Source organism: Crocuta crocuta, unplaced genomic scaffold, assembly GCF_008692635.1.
Source record: "Crocuta crocuta isolate KB4526 unplaced genomic scaffold, BGI_CrCroc_1.0 scaffold108, whole genome shotgun sequence".
NCBI lineage: Eukaryota > Metazoa > Chordata > Mammalia > Carnivora > Hyaenidae > Crocuta > Crocuta crocuta.
Window position 1 is genome coordinate 5,680,051 of NW_027532825.1, and position 21,062 is coordinate 5,701,112.

Below are 21,062 nucleotides of genomic sequence, written 5' to 3' on the forward strand. Positions count from 1 at the left end.
AGTCCTAGAAGAAGACAGAAAAAGGAGGGCAGGAAATTTACTTGAGGAAATAATAGCTGAAAACTTCCCTAATCGGAGGAAGGAAACAGACATCCAGATCCAGGAAGCACAGAGGGTTTCCATCAAAAGCAACAAAAAAAAGGCGAACACCAAGACATGTTGTAATTAAATTAGCAAAATATAGTGTTAAAGAAAAAAATCTTTAACAAGACAAGACAAAAGAAGTCCTTAACTTAGAAAGGAACACCCAGAAGGCTAACTGTAGTTCTCTCAACAGAAACCTGGTAAGCCAGTAGGGAGAGGCATGATATATTCAACATGCTGACTGGGAAGGCAGCCAATAATATGCTACCCAGCAAGATTTTCATTCAAAATAGAAGGAGTGGTAAAAAGTTTCTCCAACAAGCAAAAACTACAAGAGTCCGTGACCACAAAACCAGCCCTGGAAGAAATATTAAAGGGGACTCTTTGAGTGGGGAGGAAAGACTAAAAGCAACAAAGACTAGAAAGGAACAGAGGACACCACCAGAAACACCAAGTAATTTACATTTACAGGTACATTTACAGGTACCTGTACATTTACAGGTAATACAATGGCACTAAATTCATATCTACCAATAGTTGCTCTGAATGTAAATAAACTAAATGCTCCAATCAAAAGACACAAGGTTTCAGAATGGATAAAAAAACAAGACCCGTCTATATGCTGCCAACAAGAGACTCCTCTTGGACCTAAAGACGCCTGCATATTGAAAATGAGAAGATGGAGAAACACTTATCATGCAAGTGGACATCAAAAGAAGGCTGGAGTAGGAATACTTATATTGGACAAACGAGATTTTATTATTTATTTGCAAATAGTTTATTGTCAAGTTGGTTTCCATATAACACCCAGTGCTCATCCCCACAAGTGCCCTCCTCCATGCCCATCTCCTCCCTCCCCCCTACANAATAGAACTCCCCTATGACCCAGCTATAGCACGCTAGGAATTTACCCAAGGGATATAGGAGTGTTGATGCATTGGACAAACTAGATTTTAAACCGAAGACTGTAACAAGAGACAAAGAAGAGCACTATATCATAACAAAGGGGTCAATCCAACAAGATGTTATAATTGTAAATATTTATTGCTCCGGCAGGAAGCACCCACATATATAAAACAATAATAAACACAAAAGAACTCACTGATAATAATACAATAATAGTAGGGGACTTTCACACCTCACTTACATTAATGGACAGGTCTTCTAAGCAAAAATCAACAAGGAAATAATGACTTTGAATGACACACTGGAACAGATGGACTTAACAGATATATTCAGAACATTCCATCCTAAAGAAGCAGAATACACATTCTTCTCAAGTGTGGGAATTGAGAATGGGACATTCTCCAAAATAGATCATGTTAGGTCACAAATAAGGCCTCAACAAGTACAAAAATATCGATATATCATGCATATTTTCTGACCACAACACTATGAAACTTGAAGTCAGCCACAAGAAAACATTTGGAAAAAACAAAAATGTATGGAGGCTAAACAACATGCTACTAAACAATGAAGAGGTCAACTAGGAAATCAAAGAATAAATTTTAAAAATACATGGAAAAAAATGGAAATGAAAACACAATGGCCCAAAACCTTTCAGATGCAGGAAAAGTGGTCCTAAGAGGGAACTATATAGCAGTACAGGCTTACCTTAAGAAACAAGAAAAATGTCAAAAAATAACACAACCTTGTACCAAAAGGAGGTAGAAAAAGAACAACAGACAAAGCCTAAAGTTAGCATAAGACAGGAAATAAAGATTACAGCAGAAAAAGTTATATTGAAACTGAAAAAAAAAAAACAAAACAAAAAAACAATCAATAGAACAGATCAGTGAAACTTGGAGCTGGTTCTTGGAAAAAAAACAATAAAATTGATAAACCTCTAGCCAAACTTATCAAAAAGAAAACAGAAAAGTATCAAAAATTACTAACAAACCAAAAGAAATAAAGTCACAAGTGAAAGAGGAGACATAACAATGTACAACACAGAAATACGAACAATTGTAAGAGAATATAATGAAAAACTACATGCCAACAAATTGAACAGCCTGGAAGAAATCGATGAACTCCTATCAACGTATAACCTACCAACACTAAAACAGGAAGAAATAGAAAATTGGAACAAACTGATAACCAAGAAAGAAGTTGAGTCATTAACCAAAAATCTCCCAACAAACAAAAGTGCAGGGTCAGATGGCTTCATAAGGGAATTCTACCGAACATCTAAAAAAGAGTTAATTCCTATTCTTCCCAAACTATTCCAAAAAATATAAATCAAGGGAAACTTCCATATTCATTCCCTAATGCCAAAACAAGATAAAGAGTCCAGTAAAAAAGAGATCTATAGACCAATATCCCTGATGAACATGGATGTAAAAAAAAGTCTCAAAAAATTTACCGTGATTAAGTGGGATATTTTTCTAGGCTGGAAGGGTGTTCAATCTTCCCTAATCAATCAACATGATACTCCACATTAAAAAGAAAGGATAAGAAAAGAAAGGATTGATCCTTTCAATAGATTCAGAAAAAGCACTTGACAAAGGACAACATCCATTTATGATAAAAACCCTCCACAAAGTAGAGTTGAAAGGAACGTATCTTAACATAATAAAGACCATATATGAAAGAACCATAGCTAATATCATCCTCAATGGGGAGAAACTGAGAGCTTTTCCTCTACGGTCAGGAAACAGAAAGCAATGCCCACCTTCACTGTTATTTAATATGATATTGGCAGTCCTAGCCACAGCAATCATACAACAAAAAGAAATAAAAGTCATCCAAGTTAGCAAGGAAGAAGTCAAACTTTCACTATTTGCAGATGATATGATACTCTAAGTAGAAAATCCAAAAGACTCCATCAAAAAATTGCTAGAACTGATGCACGATTTCAGTAAAGTCACAGGATACAAAACCAACGTTGCATTTCTATACACTGATAATGAAGCAGCAGAAAGATAAATCAAAGAATTAATCCCATTTACAATTGCACCAAAAATAATAAGATACCTAGGAATAGGAATAAACCTAGGAATAAATCTAACCAAAAAGGTATAAGATAAGTACTCCGAAAACTATAAAACAGTGCTGAAAGAAATTGAAGATGACACAGAGCAATGGAGAGACATTCCATGCTCAGGGGTTAGAAGAAAAAGTATTATTTACATGCCTATACTACCCATTTAATGCAATCCCTATCAAACTGCCAACAGCATTTTTCACAGAGCTAAAACAAACAATCCTAAAACTTGCATGGAATCACAAAAGACACTGAATAGCTAGAGCAACCAGGAAAGAGAAAAGCAAAGCTAGAGGGATCACAGTTCTGGACTTCAATTATATTACAAAGCTATAGTAATCGAGATAGTATGGTAATTGGCATAAAAATAGATCTATAGATCAATGGAACAGAATAGGACACCCAGAAATGAATCCACAACTGTAAGGTCCATTAATCTTTGATAAAGCAGGAAAGAATATCCAGTGGAAAAAAGATAGTCTCTTCAACAAATGGTGTTGGGAAAATTGGACAGCAACATGTGAAAGTATGAAACTAGACCACTTTCTTACATAATACACAAAAATAAAATCACAGTGCATGAAAAAACTAAATGTGAGATAGTAAACTATCAAAAGCCTAGAGAAGAACACAGGCAGTAATCTCTGTGACATCAGCCATAGCAACTTCTTACTAGATATGTCTCCTGAGGCAAAGGAAACAAAAAAAATAAACTTTTGGGACTTCATCAAAATCAAAAGCTTCTGCACAGCAAAGGGAACAATCAACAAAACTAAAAGGCAGCTTATGGAATGGGAGATGCTTGCCAATGACATATCTGATAAAGGGTTAGTATCCAAAATATATAAAGAACTTACAAAACTCAACACCCAAGGAACAAATAATCCAATTAGAAATGGGCAGAAGGCATGAGTAGACATTTTTTCCAAAGCCATCGAGATAGCCAACAGACACATGAAAAGACGCTCAACGCCACTGGTCATCAGGGAAATACAAATCAAAACTACAATGAAGTATCACTTCACGCCTATTAGAATGGCTAAAATCAAGAACACAGGGAACAATAGGTGTTGGCAAGGATGTGGAGAAAGGGGATCCCTCTTACACCGCTGGTGGGGATGCAAACCAAGGTAGCCACTATGGAAAGTAGTATGGAGTTTTCTCAAAAATTAAAAATAGAACTACCCTACAATCCACCAATTGCACTCCTATGTATTTCCCAGAGGATACCAAAATATAATTCAAAGGGATACATGCCCTCTGATGTTTCCAGCAGCCTTATCAACAGTAGCCAAATTATGGAAAGAGCCAAAATTTTCACTGACTGACGAATGGATAAAGAAGGTGTGGTATATATACACAATAGAATATTACTCAGCCATAAAAGTGAATGAAATATTTCTATTTGCAAGGATGTGGATGGAGCTAGAGAATATTATGCTAAGTGAAATAAGTTGGTCAGAGAAAGACAAATATCATATAAATTTCTCTCACACGTGGAGTTTAAGAAATAAAACAAATGATCACAGGAGACTAAAAGAGGAAAACAAGAAATAGCCTCTTAACCATAGAGAACAAACTGATGGTTACCAGTGGGTGGGGGGATGGATTAAATAGGCGAAGGGGGTTAAGGAGGGCACTTGTCGTGATGAACACCGGCTGTTGTATGGAAGTGTTGAATCACGAAATTGTATATCTGAATCTAACGTAACACTGTATGTTAACTAACTGGAATTTAAATAAAAACTAAAAAAAAAAAACCACACAGCAACACATGCAAGATAAAAAAAAAACCACATCAATGTGCAGGAAAGAGGGAAGAGAAACGGCATGGGTTAAAATGTGAGTAAAGCTCTGCTTCTTGATTTGGGTGCTGTGTACATGGATGTGTTTGCTTTCTGAAAATTCATAAGCTCTTCATTTAAATGTGTGCATTTTTCTATATGTGTGTTATGCTTCACTTAGAGTTTTACCAAAACAAAGTAAAACAAAAACTGCTTAGTGGAAAATTTACAGCCTTAAATGCATACATCGAGAAGAATAGCTAAAAACCAATGAGCTAAGCAGCCATCTCAAGAAATTAGAAGAACAACAAATTAAACCCAAGGAAAGTAGATGGAAGGAGATCATAAAAGTTACAAATAAGAGCAGAAAGGAATTAAACAGGAAACATACACAGAAGATCAAGACAACCAAACGCTGGTTCTTTGTAAACATTAATAACATTGAAAAACCCCTGGTGAGAGATAGAAAAGTAGAGAATCTGAAAATGAAAAAAGCACCACTTAGCTGCTGACCTTCTTTCTCTGTGTTCTCTCTCCTGGGCTGGATGAGCTGTCTCTAAGCCTCCCAGGGGGCTTTCAAGTTAGAAGCAGGGATCCCAACAGATCCTCAGAGGCCAAGTACAGGATTAGCCATGACACCACAAATTCCAGTACCTTCTGTGCCACATAGTTTTATCCCTAAATCTGGATTACTGGGGTAGATCTCTGCATTTTAGGCCAAGTAGTGGGAAGGCTCTTGTCTGGTCAGATGCTAGAGAATGGAGCTCCCTAGGATTGAGATAGGACAGGTAAACCAGAAGGACTGACAGACTGTACAACTGAAGAGCTCCAGAAGCGAGAAAGTACAGTTCCTGGCTGGCGTAGAGGGAGAGAGTCAGACGGAGACCCTTCCCTATATCCTATCCTATGCTGACTACAAATCTTGACCCGCCGGAGTGTGTTCTAGAGGTCTTTCAGGGAAGCATGTACTTTTCTCAGATACTAGCTAACTTTTTCCAGATTGGTGGTGCCAGGAAGTACAAGGATATATTAGGGAGAAGTGTAAATGTATGAAGGGCAGTGTTGAGAGTGTGTGGGTGCAGGAGGGAAGCAATCTCAGCCTGACGTTTAAAATGAACTGCTCTGGTCAGGAAGAGCATTTGAATATTGACTTATGAAGCTGGATTAAGGTAAGAACCACAAATAAGTGTCAGGGGCCTATTTCAGAAGACCTACGTGATAAATAGCTTTTATGACACTGGAGCATGAGTAATGCACTACCACAGTAAAGCAGGTTAAGGGCTCCATCCTCATGGCTATTCAGAAGGCGGAGAGGGTAGCAATCCTTTAGGCTAACTGGGTATATCTTTGACCATGCCCAGACCTTAGGAATGGTAGTATAAGGCAGTATAATTTCTGAAACATGGTCACCAGGCATCCCTGTGGCCGTATTTAACAGGCATTCCTGTGGCCATATTTTAAGGCATATTTGTCATTACCAGCTCCAGAGACACAGCTCATGGAAATCTACCAAAATGGCTCTCCTGGAATCATATAACACAATCACGTTTTAATCTTGCGAATGGGCTGCATGACCAGGTAAAATCCTCAGAGGTGGGCTTCTCTGGCAAGAAGTACAGGAATCCAACCTAGCAGAAAAGGTTGCTCTGTCCCTGGATTCCCCTTTTCCTTTCAGGGTGCCCCCCTTCTCCCTCTACCTGATTTCCCCTTGGGTGCTAGGAGACGTTAAGCTTTCTCACAGTTTGAGGCTCAGTCAAGACTAACATGGTCGGCCGGAGATGGGACCACAGTTTTCTGTGATGAGAATTTTTTTAAAAATATTTTTATTTATTTCTAAGAGAGAGAGGCAGCGTGAGCAGGAGAGGGTCAGAGAGAGAGGGAGACACAGAATCAGAAGCAGGCTCCAGGCTCTGAGCTGTCAGCACAGAGCCCGATGTGGGGCCCGATCCCACGAACCGTGAGATCATGACCTGAGCTGAAGTCAGACGCTTAACTGACTGAGCCCCCCAGGCGCCCCACTGTGATGAGAAGTTTGCAGGCCAGGAATACTCACACCTGCAGTTCTGGCCCAGGAGAGCCCTCCTATCCGCCCACAAGACATGGTAGCTCAAAGCACATATAGATGTGCCAGGCCACCTGGCATGCTGCATATTGAATTTGCTAATGCTTTTCTCAGGTGCAGTTGATTCTGACACCGAGGATACAGCAACTGAATGCTGGGCCCCTTTTAGGGGCCTCTGATATCAAAAAAGCAGCCTTACAGCAAGCAAATTCCTTTCCTGAGAAAGGGACAATGCACGCCACTGGTATAGGATTTCATGAAAAAAAGCATTTGCAGCTTTGGAATTTACTGGGATTGTTGCCACTTGGGAAAAAATGCATTTCTGAGTTGGAAGCATTGATCTTCATTATACAGCTGAGATGGGGAGAGCATCCCAGTAAAAAAGTCCACAGACACTGGGCGGTAGGGTGGTGCAGGTTAGGGTCACGGATGTTAGAGAAAAAAGTGATGAATGAGGCACACATGCCATCCCATAAAACCCAGACCTATTAACCTGGCTAATGGTGCGAGCCTTTACTGGGATGGCGGAGCCTCGCGTCCCACAAGTCTGGCATGCACAAGCCACTTGGCTGAACTGGAAACTTCAGCATCTTTTTCAGGGTAGGCTCACAGATGAGTCTACACCAGATGACCAAGAAGTGTCCTGGAGGAAAGTTGTGGAGGTGGGAGAGGTGACAGAAGATTCTAGAATCTTCTAGAATCTTCTAGAACACCAAGGTCAGACTGTTGCTTGTGTCAGAGGCTTGTGTCAAGCAAGAGGAACATGCGTCATTAGAAACAGTCCTCATGCAACATAAACATCCCAATGGCAACTACCCCCGTTACTTCAATACTTTCCCCAGGTGGCAGGAATCACGGGCTTTATGAAATTCTTACTATCTTGCATCTGGTTTAGCCTCTTCCCTGCCGCCAGCTTGGAGCTTCCTATAAGCTTCGCATCATTCTCTTGCATTTCATACAAAGAGTCTTGGACACTCTGATCTTTGAGTTGAGTTCCGGATTCTCTGGCTCCTTTCCAGCCTTGGCGGGCGGCCNCTTCCTGCTCCTCTTCGTTCGGCCGCCGACAGAGAGCGCAGCAGGGGCTGAGCACAGGACCCCAGGAGCCTTCCTGGGCTGAGCCCCCAGGGGCCCAATCCTCTATCAGAGCCCATCCCTTGCTTTGTGCCATTGCTTGTGAAGTCACTTAGTCTATGTCAAGTACTCAGAACTTCCATTTAACTGGTTCTGATGTTTTAATGTTCATTTTTTGTATTGAGTTTGCCTGAAATGTATTTTCTCCAATTTAAGAACTACCTGTGATTAGGCTAGTACAAAGGGGACAGTCTTGCCGTAGATTATTTTGACTATTGTTTATTTTCCATGTCCAGTACGCTTTTTGCCTTTTTGCCCTTCTATTTACTAGGTGTTGTGTTTTTTGGTTTTTGGTGTTTTTTGTTTTTGTTTTTGTTTTTTTTGTTTTTGACAACCTGCTTTTCCCCTTCAGAAAAATATTTTATATTATTTATATTTTTTATACTTTCATCTATCCCTTTGTTAAAGGGTCAGCTGGGCCTTAAAGGTTTGGTGTTCACTAGAAAGTCATGTTCTCTGTTATGGAAAACCTACGCTGTAAAATAACCTTCTTTTATTCAGGGGTAACTACTAATGGGGAGAGAGAGACAGAGAAAGAGAGAGACAGAGGGAGAGAGGGGTTTTAAATATAAGGAATAGAAGTCTCATCAAAGGCTTTGAATATATAGGTTCAAATTTCTAGATTTTGTATAAAAATAGCAGTGTTCCATAGATGTCATTCTCCAGTAGATGGTGTGGTATTTATAACTTATTTTCTCCAAAGACATGGGAGGCATAATGACACAGATCATCTCTTAGAAGATGACTTCTCTGGTTTAGATTTTAAGGATTTTAAGGCGAGATTGGCGCTTGTTCTGGTGAAGCTGAAAGAAACACAGTTGACTCCTTCCTCCTTTCTGCTTTTTGTCTGCCATCTTCTCTCAGGTAATAACCGGCAGTAGCAATGTCAGTCTAAACACGGCCCAGTACCTGCAAACTCTGGTTTTGCTTGGAAAGAGGGAAACCGAGGGCTGAGGTTAGCAGCTGCCACAATGGACAAGGTGTTTGCATTTTCTAGACTTTGTAGGTGTGGGTGGGTTTTGCAGTGTTCTTGGGTACCATATCAACCCTGGAGTTTTGGGAAGGTGGGATGCATGGATCCTGAGGTCTGGATTAATGAGAAATTGTGAAGAGTTAGTCCTGTTTATATAGTAAATGAACTCTGAACTCTTTTTTGGCTGTACAAAGCCTGTGTGGACAGCGTCGCCGGCATCATTTGAAAATGGCCTTGCAGCTGACTTGGAAGAGATCTCTCTTGTCTCCCTGGGACCAAGAGACCCCTCCTGGGGCTGGCCTCTGAACTGACCCCAGGTGGGTGCCAGGGAGCAGTGACAAATGTCCAGGGAGGCACACATGGTGTGCAGGCACGCTTCCCTGACCTCTGTGGGTCTCTGTCCTCACCAGAACACTACCGATAGCTGTGCCTGGCCATGGACTTGGCTGAAAGGCTCAACGGGTCAAAAGGAAGAAGTGTAAATTGGGAACGAGGTGGAAAAGGGAAAATTCTCCCTTCCTATTGCTTGTCTAGTATCCACTTCCAGGACCTAATCAAATCACTAAACTGGTTGGTCAGTTGCAAATCACTAAACTGGTTGGTCAGATTCCTAGTGTGGACGGAGCAGAGTTTATGGGAGAGCAAAGTAACTCTGCTTTAAAAGGTGGGGGGTGCCTGGGTGGCTCAGACGGTTAAACGTCTGACTCTTGATTTCAGCTTACGTTATAATCTTACGGTTTGTGGGATTGAGTCCCGTGCCTGGCTCTGTGCTGAAAGCGTGGAGCCTGCTTGGGATTCTCTCTCTCCCCTTCTCTCTCTGCCCCTCTCCCATTCTCTCCCTTTCTCTCTCTCTCTCTCTCAAAATAAATATTTTTAAAAAATTTAAAGATTAAAAAATGAAAGGTGGTACCTCTCTGTCCCTCCTTATTCCAAGAAGTGGGACAGATCAGCATGCTGCATTCTTTTTTTGTGGTACCCACTTGTCATATGCGTCCATTCAGGAACCACTTGGTTCCTTCCCTCACCCATATTTCCCTGTTTCTTCCTCTAGATGGCTCAGAGGCCACCTGCGGGAAAGATAAGACATAACAATTGTCCTTGAGCAAAAGTCTCTTGCTTTCTACACAGGAGTTCTGAGCACTAGCTTAAGCAATTCATTAATTAATTGAATAAATATTCATTAGGCCCCTCTTAGGGAGATGCTACTAGTGATAAAAAAAAATCTCTAAAAATGTTGTCTCCTGTTGAAATTATGGGTAATTTTTACTTTGATCTTTTCTTCAAATTTTCTGTAGGGAATCAATAAACTAAAAAAACGCATATACAAATGGGACTTATACACACATAACAAATATATTGAAATGGAGAAGATTCTGGATTCGTGTGTGTGGAGGTAACTGACATCTTGGGTAGCATCTGTCTTCTAATTTGAATTTTCTCTATAGCTTTTTATGGTGGAGTTTACTGAGCTCCTCACTCAGAATCATCTGGATGGGAGGAAGGCCATATGTTAACTGCCTCCTCTTTCCTTCCTCTGGTCAAGGACTTGCTATCCCAGTGACATCTGGGTTCCCATTTTGGTGCCCAGATAGTTGCCCTGCCAATCACTCTGGGAGGTAAGCCCCCAGCGCTGACTCCAACTTCAAAGTTCCATCCAGTGTATTACCTGGTAGCCCACCCTCCAGGGGACCAGGACTCTGCAATGAACCTCCACCTTCCCGGTGGGGGCCCTGCTGGCCTACTTTGATCGTATCAGGACATCGCGGGAGCAAAAAGGCAGGCTCTGAGGTCAGACTGCCAAGGTCTGACGGGTCCCACCCTGTGAATAGTGGAGCAGCTGCATTTTCCCTGCACCTCCGATTCCTTATCCACAAAAAGGGAAAATATTATCTGCCACCTAGGGTTCTCATGAAGGTTAAATGGGACAATGCTTGTTAAGGTGCTCAGCATGGTGCCCGCACATCAGAAGAGCTTAGAGATCTTCAGTCGCGCTATTCCTATTATTACTTCTCTATTCAGGACATCAGCCTTACCCCAAATGGCAGCCCAGGGACCAGATCTTATAAGCCAGGCACAGCTCCCCGGGGACAAGCACAGGCCACCCCTGTGGGATGGCTGCAGCCGCCTTCATTCCCATCTGCTGTTATCTGTCTAATTGGACATCACGGTAATCAGCTGGGCATGCCCTTCAGACACGGCCTCACCCACCTGGGGGCAGGTCCAGACACAGCGACCTGGTTAGGTCAGGCGCCCTTGTCTGCCCCACATACTCTCCTGCCAGACGTGGCATCTCTAGTTTGTCCCACACAGGCCTTTAGGAGAAAGCTACCAAGACCCCATCTCACGGACAGGCTCATTTTGTGTACAGAGTGGCTTTGAGAGGGACCCAGAGAGTCTTTTTTTTTGTGGAGCACCGATTTCACGCTACCACATCTACACAGGCGAAAATCACCCCCGAGTTCTTCCAGTTTCTTCTTAGTTACCCTCTCGGTAGGAAAGGGGTGCTGTAAGGTGGTCAGCGCACACGTCATGTCCCCAAGTCCCGTCCCCATCCTGCCCCACCACCCTTCCAGTCACCCGGTCCCCAGCAGGTCAAGGGCTTCCAGGAAAGGCTGGGCCCTTACCTTTCTTTCTCTTGCTATTCTTTCTGACTGCTTATGGGCCTCAGTGCATCAAACATCCAACACGGATGGGGCTGCCGAGCGCAGGCGGGTGAGGCTGGTTTATGCCTCGCCTGTACCACACACGCCACCACGTCCATTTTCTCCTCAGAAACAGTGGTGCTGACACCCTCCTCACGATGCTGTCATCAGCATAACAGGGTGTAAGAAAGTGGACACAAGTGGGTACTGAATCAATAAGAGCTCTGGTGTTATGGCTCCTTCCACTGTCTGTACACAGGTTCGAGTCTATCTAGGGCGTATTCCCCACGCTGCTGCCTCAGAGTCTCTGGCAGCCTCCTTGCTGGAGGAGCGCCGGGACACTTCACTCCTCTCTGTCAGTGCGGATGTGCCAGAGGGCCACCACCGTTCCGGTGTGCCCAGGATGGACAGGTTTCCTGGGACTGGACACGTTTAGAGCCCAAACCACGATCCCTCTGAGCAAGGCGGGTTGAACTGTTCACCCTGCTCTTCAGCCTGTAGTCTTTCTCATCAGCTTGTTGAATTTCCTTTTTACCACACGGCCCCCATATGGCAACTTTCCTTAGATGCATTCCAGACTGTGTCTTCTGCGACCCCTCCACTGACACTCATCGGTGCCCTCTCTGATAGTTTCCCCTCCCTGACTGCCATGGCCCCACTCTTTAGATTTCTCTGATGCTATGATAACTCTTACTACATAATGAAGGAATCAAAAACTTAACAGCTTAAAGCAGTACCGTGTGTCTGATCTCTCAAAGTTCTGTGAGGTGACTGGGTCTGGCTAGACAGCTCTCCCTTGGGGTCTTACATGCTGTTGCCATGGATAACAGCTAGCCGCACCCCACCGTGCCCTGTGCGGGGACAGCCGGAGCAGCCGAGCTGGTGAACCATCTCTCCATGCAACCTTTCACGTGGCCACCTGGGCTTCTCCCGGCACCGCTGTCTCGGGGCGCCAAGAGTGAGTGTTCTAAAGGGTAGGAAGTGGAAGCTACCAGTCTCTTAAAGCCCAGGCCTGGATGTTGGCACAGGATCACTTCAGCATGGACACTTGCACAGGAGGGGAGACATGGACCCCTCCTCTCAAGGGGACTATCAAGCAATCTGTGGCCACACTTAATCCTCCACACTTGATGATCTCTTTTCCTCCTCTTCCTCCACCCTCCCCTCCTCCTCCTGTCAGGACTCGGTCCTAACTGTCACCTATCCCTGCCTGTCCACCCTCCATACCTTCACGCCTTTGCAGGTGCTGTCCCTTGCCTGCAATGTCGTCTCTATACCTGGCCCACAACACCAGCCCTTCCGTCCCACTGGCCCTGTATGCCTATGAGCTCCTCTTATGCATGGGGATGATCAACTCTGTGCCCCAAAGCTGGGTTGGGTGCTCTCCTCTTCAATGACATGGGACACAGTAAGAGGTATGTGCCGATCTCCCGTGCTGGAATGCAAGAGCCTTGGCAGGGTCTGGATCTGAGGTCCTCAGGACGCGTACAGTTCCCCGCAGGCCTCCAGCACCACAGGGTGAAGAGAGGCAGGTCAATCTGCACGTTCTTTTACTGACATGGTGACTCAAGCTTACTCCAGAAAGGTCCCAGTCTATGATAATAGGGCCTGATCATTTATTTGTGTTGATGAAGAGCTTTCACGTCATTGGGAGAATCTGACACATATCCAACTAGAAGCCAGCACTATCCTGTATTGCTGCAAATCTGAATTGACTGTTCGGTTATATCTTCCTGTTTTCTGTAATAATGCTGAGTCACTCTTCGTATGGTCTGTTATTTAAGCTGATACACTGACGCGTTTGTGGACTAAAGATGGATTTTGCTGCCCCAGATGTAATGGAATAATTAACATGGTAAGAAGAGACTGCACTCAACAGTTTGGCTTCTCACATTGGGTAGACTGAGGGCAAGCCTGCTGTGTGTGTCTCCTCACTCATATGTCCTGTTTTCCCACCNAGCACTGCACACCTCGGTTGGCCTCTGGCAGCCCAAATGTTATAACTATGTGAGTAGCTCCAACCATTTCCCCCTGGTCTGCTAAAGAGTGAGAGATTGTGTATTCGGTGACGTGAGTTCCTTCCCCCACCGCTCCTGGAGATTTACCTGCAGCACGATTACTTCCGTTAGGCTTCTAAAGCAAAATGTGAAGGACAAAAAGGAAGGGAAGAAGAAAGGAGTAGGTTGATGGAGAAGTTTAGGTGGAAGCGAAACCAGGGGAATTATGTGGTGAAAGAAAAAAATGAATTTTAAGAGTATTGGGTGAACTATCCATTCTTTTCTTGAACTTGAAGGAATGTAAGTAAGAACATAAGCGATACTGAAATTACTTTATGGTTGTTGTAGAGTGCAATGCTGACCATGATTTCCCTTTGGGATAGTATTAAACTGGATGAACAATGGGGATGGTCATGGTGTCTCATGAATTATGTAATAAAAATAAGATGACATAATAATATGAATGTCCACTATCTTGCAAAGATTTCTATGGAGCCATGCTTGTTCCTCACAGAAAACCTGTGAAGCAGTTTGAGTACCAGGGTTATGTTTAGTCACCCCAAGTAGACTTGAGACTTCCTGAGGGCTTGGAGCCTATGGCTCACGTTTACTGGAGTACAGGTGGAGACATCTTCTTGGAAATCACAAAGCAGCAATTGAAAACGGCAGCCCATGGGGTGCCTGGGTGGCTCAGTCGGTTGAGCGTCCGACTTTGGCTCAGGTCACGATCTCACGGTTTGTGGGTTCGAGCCCCGCATTGGGCCCTGTGCTGACAGCTCAGAGCCTGGAGCCTGTTTCAGATTCTATGTCTCCCTCTCTCTCTTTCCCTCCCCTGCTCTCTCTCTCTCTCAGAAAGAAATAAAACATTAAAAAATTTTTTGAAAAAGAAAATGGCAGCCTGCAGTGTGGTTCTCATCCATACTGGTTCTAACAGCAGAGCAGTGCTGGTGAAGGTATGCCCAGGTTCAAATAAAAGCTGTGGCAATGTGTCACCTGAAGCATCTGGATGGTCCACCTGACGAGATCCCTCTCTAGTCTGGGTGGCCCCCCAGCTCCAGCAGGACTGATCCTTGCTCTTGCTGCATTGCCAGAGAGGAGAGAGCATGTGCCAGAAATGCCAATGAGGGAAAGCCAGCTGGCTCTCCTGGAGCCATGCTTTCCCTCCAGTGCCTTCGGTCTTCAAGTCTAGCTGCAAAGCATTCCTCACAGAAAACTTTCCGAATAAAGCCGTTCAGTTCACACAGGTGTCACCACGACACCCGCTTGTCTATTCCCTGAGGAGAAACACCAAGTGGAATGTACACTACTGATCTGACCCCCTTTCCGAGTGGCACTGCAATCACCAGCTCAAAGCCTTCTACTTACACAGTGGACCTGGCTACACCAGACACCCCTGACATTCACTGGGTGACTTGTCCATCCTTATGGGGCTGCCTTGTGGGCGGTATCCATTAATTTCACTGTACAGATGAAGAGACAGAACGAGCCACACTGGGGTTGATGTTAAGCCCACCTGCCTCTCACTGGGAAGCACCTTGCCTATCCAAGTGCAGACGGAGGCAAATCCTGACTCCTCCCACCTGTGTAAATTTCACCTTGCCATGCTCAATGGGTGTTGTTAAAAACTAGGTGTTTAGATTTGCTGTTACGTAAAATCAGGGGCCACTGTGTGCTTTTTAACTTCGGGAAGATGGATGGAAAAGGATCTGGGAATGTGCTAATGTCTGACAGACATTCTTCTGACAAACGCAGGATGATAGAATCAAAGCAGAAAGTCGTCCAGGTGTGATTCTGGAAGTGAGGGCAGAGAGGGGAAGGATCCAGTGTGGGAGCGGGGCTGGACCAGCGACCTGAGCAGGGACAGGAAACCAAGGCAAGGCAGAGCAGTGAGAGGGCTGTGGATTTCTGGTTGACATCCGGACAGCTGTGAGAAGGCGGCTCTCGTGACCGCCATAACAGCACACAACACAAGAGTGGGTGGAGAAGGAGGTCCCTTTGGGAGAAACTCTTTCGGCCATCATCAGTGGCAGACACACTATTCTTCCTCCTGCCAATGGGGAGCTGTGATGAACATGGAGCTACGTGGAACAGATTTAGACCAGGGATCAACACAAAGATGCCTTCCCGATAGAATCACCGCCATTGTCGTTGCTTCTGGGCACGACAATTTTGAAGGAGTTCTGATAGGTGCACACGAACAGCAAGGACTGTGGTGACTCCTAAGGCTTAAGCCCGGCCTGCTCTAAGCCTCACTTCACATATTAAAATATAGTAATGGAGTCACTATAATGATACAGCCTTGTAAGATTTGATCAGAATGAGTAAAGCTGAAACTGCACCAGTTCTTTCCTTTCTCAGTGTTAAAATTTGCATCTTTTTGCAGTTCTCATATTACAGCAATTATTACTATAGTCAACAGCCAGGGGCCCATTAGGGAAAAATTATGCCAGAGAAAAGGAAATAATTCAGGTTTTATTTCTTTTGTGTTTTATCATGCATGCAACTCCTTGAAGGGTGCAGAAAATATCTGTTTTGAACGTTCCTAATTTGGTAGTATGCTCAAAATCCGATTTAGTCAGACCTTAAAAAAATTGTATAAATCAATAGCAATTACCTAATTCTAAACTGAATCATGACCCCAAAGAATGTACTGTTAGAACATTATAGACTCCAAGTAATCAGTAGTGTACCTCTACTCTTATAAAAGAAAACCATAAAAGGAAAAAATAAAGACAAAAACGGAAAATAAAAATGAAATAACAACCCCATTTATTTCATCACTTTAACCCTCAGATAGAAAGAATAGCCTTCTGTTGTATTTCAACATTTAAAATCTGGCCTATGTGCAAAGTTTGTAAAATAATTTTTAGTTTTAAGAAGGTATAATTTATCAATTAGATTAATGTGTTTGTTACTATTTAGAGACTGCAAGAGTCTTATTTCTATTAATATCAGAAACTTCCATAAAATTCTGATTAATGGCCTGGATTCTGCATTTTTATTATAGCAAGAGGACCTTGGATGGTTTGATGCATTAATAAAAGTTAGCCATATTAGAACATTTTGTACATCGAATCTCTTCCTGTTTGTTAACTTGGCACTTTTTCAATCACATGTTTTTGAAAATATAAACGATTTCACATTAAAATATATATATAAAATTCATACAGCATATTATATAGTTTTAATGCATTCTGACTCCTAGAGCTATAGTCCATTGCAGCATTTTAATTTATTTGACTTATATGTGCGCCCTGAGTTAATATTCTAATCATTTGCAAACTCCATTAAGCTTTTTCTTGACACATTTTTAGTCTTTGACAAATTATATTACATTTGTACAGTATCGTACATTCTTTGTATACTGAGCACTGATTTGATGTATTTGCAAAATGTAAATATCTGCCTTCTCAATTTCATCCATTTGTCCAAAACACTGAGATACTGCTCATCCTATGGGTAACTGCAGAGTGAGACTATCTCAAGTTTGTACCAGAACAGTTGTAAGATTCCATTTTTCTAAAATGTTCAATTATTAGTTATTCAGAATATGACTTGGCAAGCCATTTGTTTACTATAGGACATTGTGATTTCACCAAGTTTGAGTACACTTGCACTCAGTAATGACAATATTTTTTATAATTTACAGGGCTGCTTTTATAATATATCTTTCTTGTGGTTTGTTATTTGAGATGAATATACACAAAATAATCTATATGTCACAGTAATCTTGAAAATCTTGAAAAGAATTTCTTTGAAAGCAATAGAACTATTGTGAGGTTACTTTATACACAAATTCATCTATTTCACGTTAGCTTATAAGATTTCACATTATCCTTAATACTTATTTCCTTAACTCTAAAAAGACAAAAGCTTGTAAGCTCTGCTCATTCCTGCACTATTTTGAGCTGATACTATATTTTGACCCTAAATGGAGTTGATTTCCCAATTAGTTGGAACTTCAAAGAAGGAAACAGGTGTGTAGTAAAGAAGGCCTCTCCTATCAAACTTCCAATGTAGATCTGGGCATCTAGTCAGCTATTATGCCTAATATTCATTGCTAAGAAACGTTTTTACCTTTTTTGTTCTTTCTGGCATTTGGGAAGTCATATTAAGTACCACTAGCTGGAGCCCATCTTTATCCCCAAATCAAGCCCACCTATGTCCTTTATAATAAATGATGCTTATTTTCAGGATGGGGAAGATACTGGCATGACTTGGGCAAAGGAGGGCATGTGGGGGAGGATGGAGAAGTAGGGTTGAGGGATGAGGGTGAGTTTTGTTGGGGCTTGGCAACAAGCCAGAGAAGTTTCAGCTGATGTAGTCAGAAAGCAGAGCCATGAGGCTTTTGAGCAGATGGTATCGGAGTTGAGTTTAAGGCGTTTTGTCTGGTATCAGCATCAGAAAGGATTAGGAGGAGAAAAGCTAGAGTCAGGGAGATAAATATTAAGGAAAAGGGAATCTCTTGTTGGGAACTTCACTATGACTAAGCCAAAGTCAAGGGCCCGACCACATCTCACAAAATCATGTCCCTCTACATCTGATAGTATTAAATCTCCTGTCTACACAGTTTTGCCAATAAAAAGGGGCGACATTTGTGTCACTTCTAGGAGCAGAAACATCATAAACTTCTAAAGGGAAGACACCAGGGGCACCTGGGTGGCTCAGTTAGTTAAATATCCAGTTTTGGCTCAGGTCATGACCTCACTGTTAGTGAGTACAAGCCCCACGTCGGGCTCTGTGCTGACAGCTCAGAGCCCGGAGTCTGCTTCAGGTTCTGTGTCTCTCTCTGTTCCTTCCCTCACTCATGCTCTGTCTCTCAAAAATGAACAATTTAAAAAAAGACAATTTAAAAAAGTAAATTAAATAAAGGGCAGACACCAGACCTTTTATCTTCAAATCTCTGGTCTTTGGAATATAGTAGGTCTTACAAAAGGCTTACTAAGTAAACAAATGGACACGAGAGTAAATAAAAATGGGAGGAAAACATGCTAGAGCATGAAGTTTTTCCTGAACAACAATTCAAATGATAATAGACAACGCTAGTGTCCTGGCCATGTATCCTTTCCTCTGAGAACTGGACAGGGGGAGCAAGGGACCATTCCATCATCACCTTTCAGAAGTGACAAACTGACTGAATCCCTCCTATGAACCAGAAGATGCAGGGAGAGATTTGTACATGTAGCACTCTCCCATCCCCAAGTGGGAAGGGAAGGACTTGAAGATAAGGGTATTTATTCTGTGCATTCCTTCGGTTGGTAAACATGAAGCCCACATAGATATTTCCTTGTGCAATGGGAAATGCACCAGTATGGGGACTTTTGAAAAGAATCCTTCCTTAACTACAGAGACGACTTATTTTCAAAGATAGAATAAAATTTTAAAATATATCTCAGTGAAATACATGATGACAAGTTTATACACCTAGAAATATCAGTAGATCAGGAATCAAAGAAACAGGTTGGTGGTAGTAGGAGTAATGTATCACCCCCATCCTGGAGAACTGTGGCCAGAGCTGAAGATCAGGGTGAAGTGTGGAATATCCCCAATATTCTGGAGCCATGGGCAGGGAGTCCTAAAGAACTTGCTCAAGCGAAGCCAAAACTGCACCACAGGATACGGAAGGGGCAACTATTGCTAAGTTGTAGAGCACATGGAGGGGCACAGAGTGAAAGTTAAGGGATCTGAGCCAAAGGGTTCTGAATCCAGAGGCCTATGAATGACCACGAACCCAACTTCTTTTGAAACCAAAGGGATGGCCTTCTGGGCTGGTTTGGATGGCTGTTGCCCAAATGCTCTGGATCTCAGCTCTCCCTATTTTTAAGCATTTCATTAAACGTATGCCTCTCTTACACAGCGCATGTGTAAGGGAAGCAGCACAGTATAACAAAGGACTTGAAGCCGTTGACCCCTGTTTCACCCCGAGCAACAGGAATGGGAAAACTACTCACGTTCCACAAAGTAAGAGCTGGCATCGATCTTCCAGATGATCTGGCCCCGATGAGAACCATTGACTCCACGGTTCTTATAGTCCAAAAAGTTTTCTGACAGGACCTCATCTATATTCCCATGAAACAAAGAAAGCAGAGTAGAAAAACATATCAGCTAACAGTATATTTAGGGGAAAGAAAAGAAGAAGAGAAAAGGACATTAATGCCACCTCTCACTCAACAGAAGAAAAAGCACATGGAATCCGGCCAACACTCTTGCGCAACCCTTTGTAATACAGGAATCTCCTCCAGCTCTGCAAGACCCCTGTGACTACCTAGCTGGTTCGCAAACGCTTCCAGGAACAGAAAATAATTGCTTCCGTGGCAGGCCATTTCACTTTTGAATAGCCCTTACGTGTGTGAAATCTGAGTGTCAAAATCTTCCTCTTCTAAAGCCTTCAGAAATTGGTCTCTATTTGGGTCTGTGAGCGAGGCATATAGAAAACATCCAATCGTACTTTCTGTTTGGGGCCCAGTTCTCATAGGCCCCACCTGATAGCATCTCTTCTCTAGCCTGGATACCTGTCATCATCTAACACCTGGAACTCATCCATGAATTTATCCATCCATCTTTTCATGCACCCATGCATTCGTTTGTTCATCCAACAGATACTTATTGAGATTCCACCATCTGTCATGCTGGGAAAAATGCAAAAGCCATGGTGTTGGGCAAACCCAATATGGTTCTTTCTGAGCTAAAGCTTACAAACAATTGGGGATGCAGACTTTAAACACTAAGTGAAGAAAGAAAGGTATTATTACAACTTGTGATAGGGGATGGGAAGGAAAAGAATGGGGTATTCTAACAGAGAGTTTCAACAGGGGTTCAGGAAAGCACTGAGAGGTAGGAAGCCATAATGGTAGAGATGGAGGGTGGGTGTGGAGGGGCAGAGAGAGGCCTCGATGTGGTGTCTAGGGCCTGAGATGAGTGAGAGCCTACTGCATGGAGGCACTAAGAGGAGCTTGTATAGGATTGTGTACTTTTCCTTTCCTGCTCTTTCTTTGCTCATCACATTGCAATTACCAATGTCCTCCTTAAAGTTGGCGTCCAGAGAGGAGCAGCGTTCCTAGAGATGACTCATCTGTCCAGGCAGTCCAAGCTGACTGCCTCCTTCGGGTTCCAGACCTCATGTTTTCAGCGGAGGCTAAGACGGGGATATGAATTTTATTTTGGTGTATCTATGGGGCCCTGGCAGAAAGTAACCACTTGAGCTAGACGGATCCGCAACTACGGGAAACCCATGCTCTGAGAATCCAAATCCACTGCAGTGCAGGAGGAATAAACAGAACTCAGGGGCTCCTGAGGGTGGGCTCCAAGCCCCAGCTCTGCAGAGAGGAGCTAGGTCATGGTTGTCCATTTAACAAGACCTTGGGGTTCACATCTGGCTGGATTGGGAAACCTGGCAAGAATGAAGT

The 21,062-nt window shown here is 43.0% G+C and overlaps 1 protein-coding gene across 1 annotated transcript in view; it reads right to left on the bottom strand.

Moving 5' to 3' along the window:
• Positions 1-21,062, bottom strand: part of HECW1 (HECT, C2 and WW domain containing E3 ubiquitin protein ligase 1) — a 249,067-nt gene that overhangs the window by 219,121 nt on the left and 8,884 nt on the right. The window contains exon 2 of the mRNA XM_077781155.1: positions 19,608-19,715. Within this exon, the coding sequence (XP_077637281.1) occupies positions 19,608-19,715 (108 nt within the window). The remainder of the gene's footprint in view (positions 1-19,607; positions 19,716-21,062) is intronic.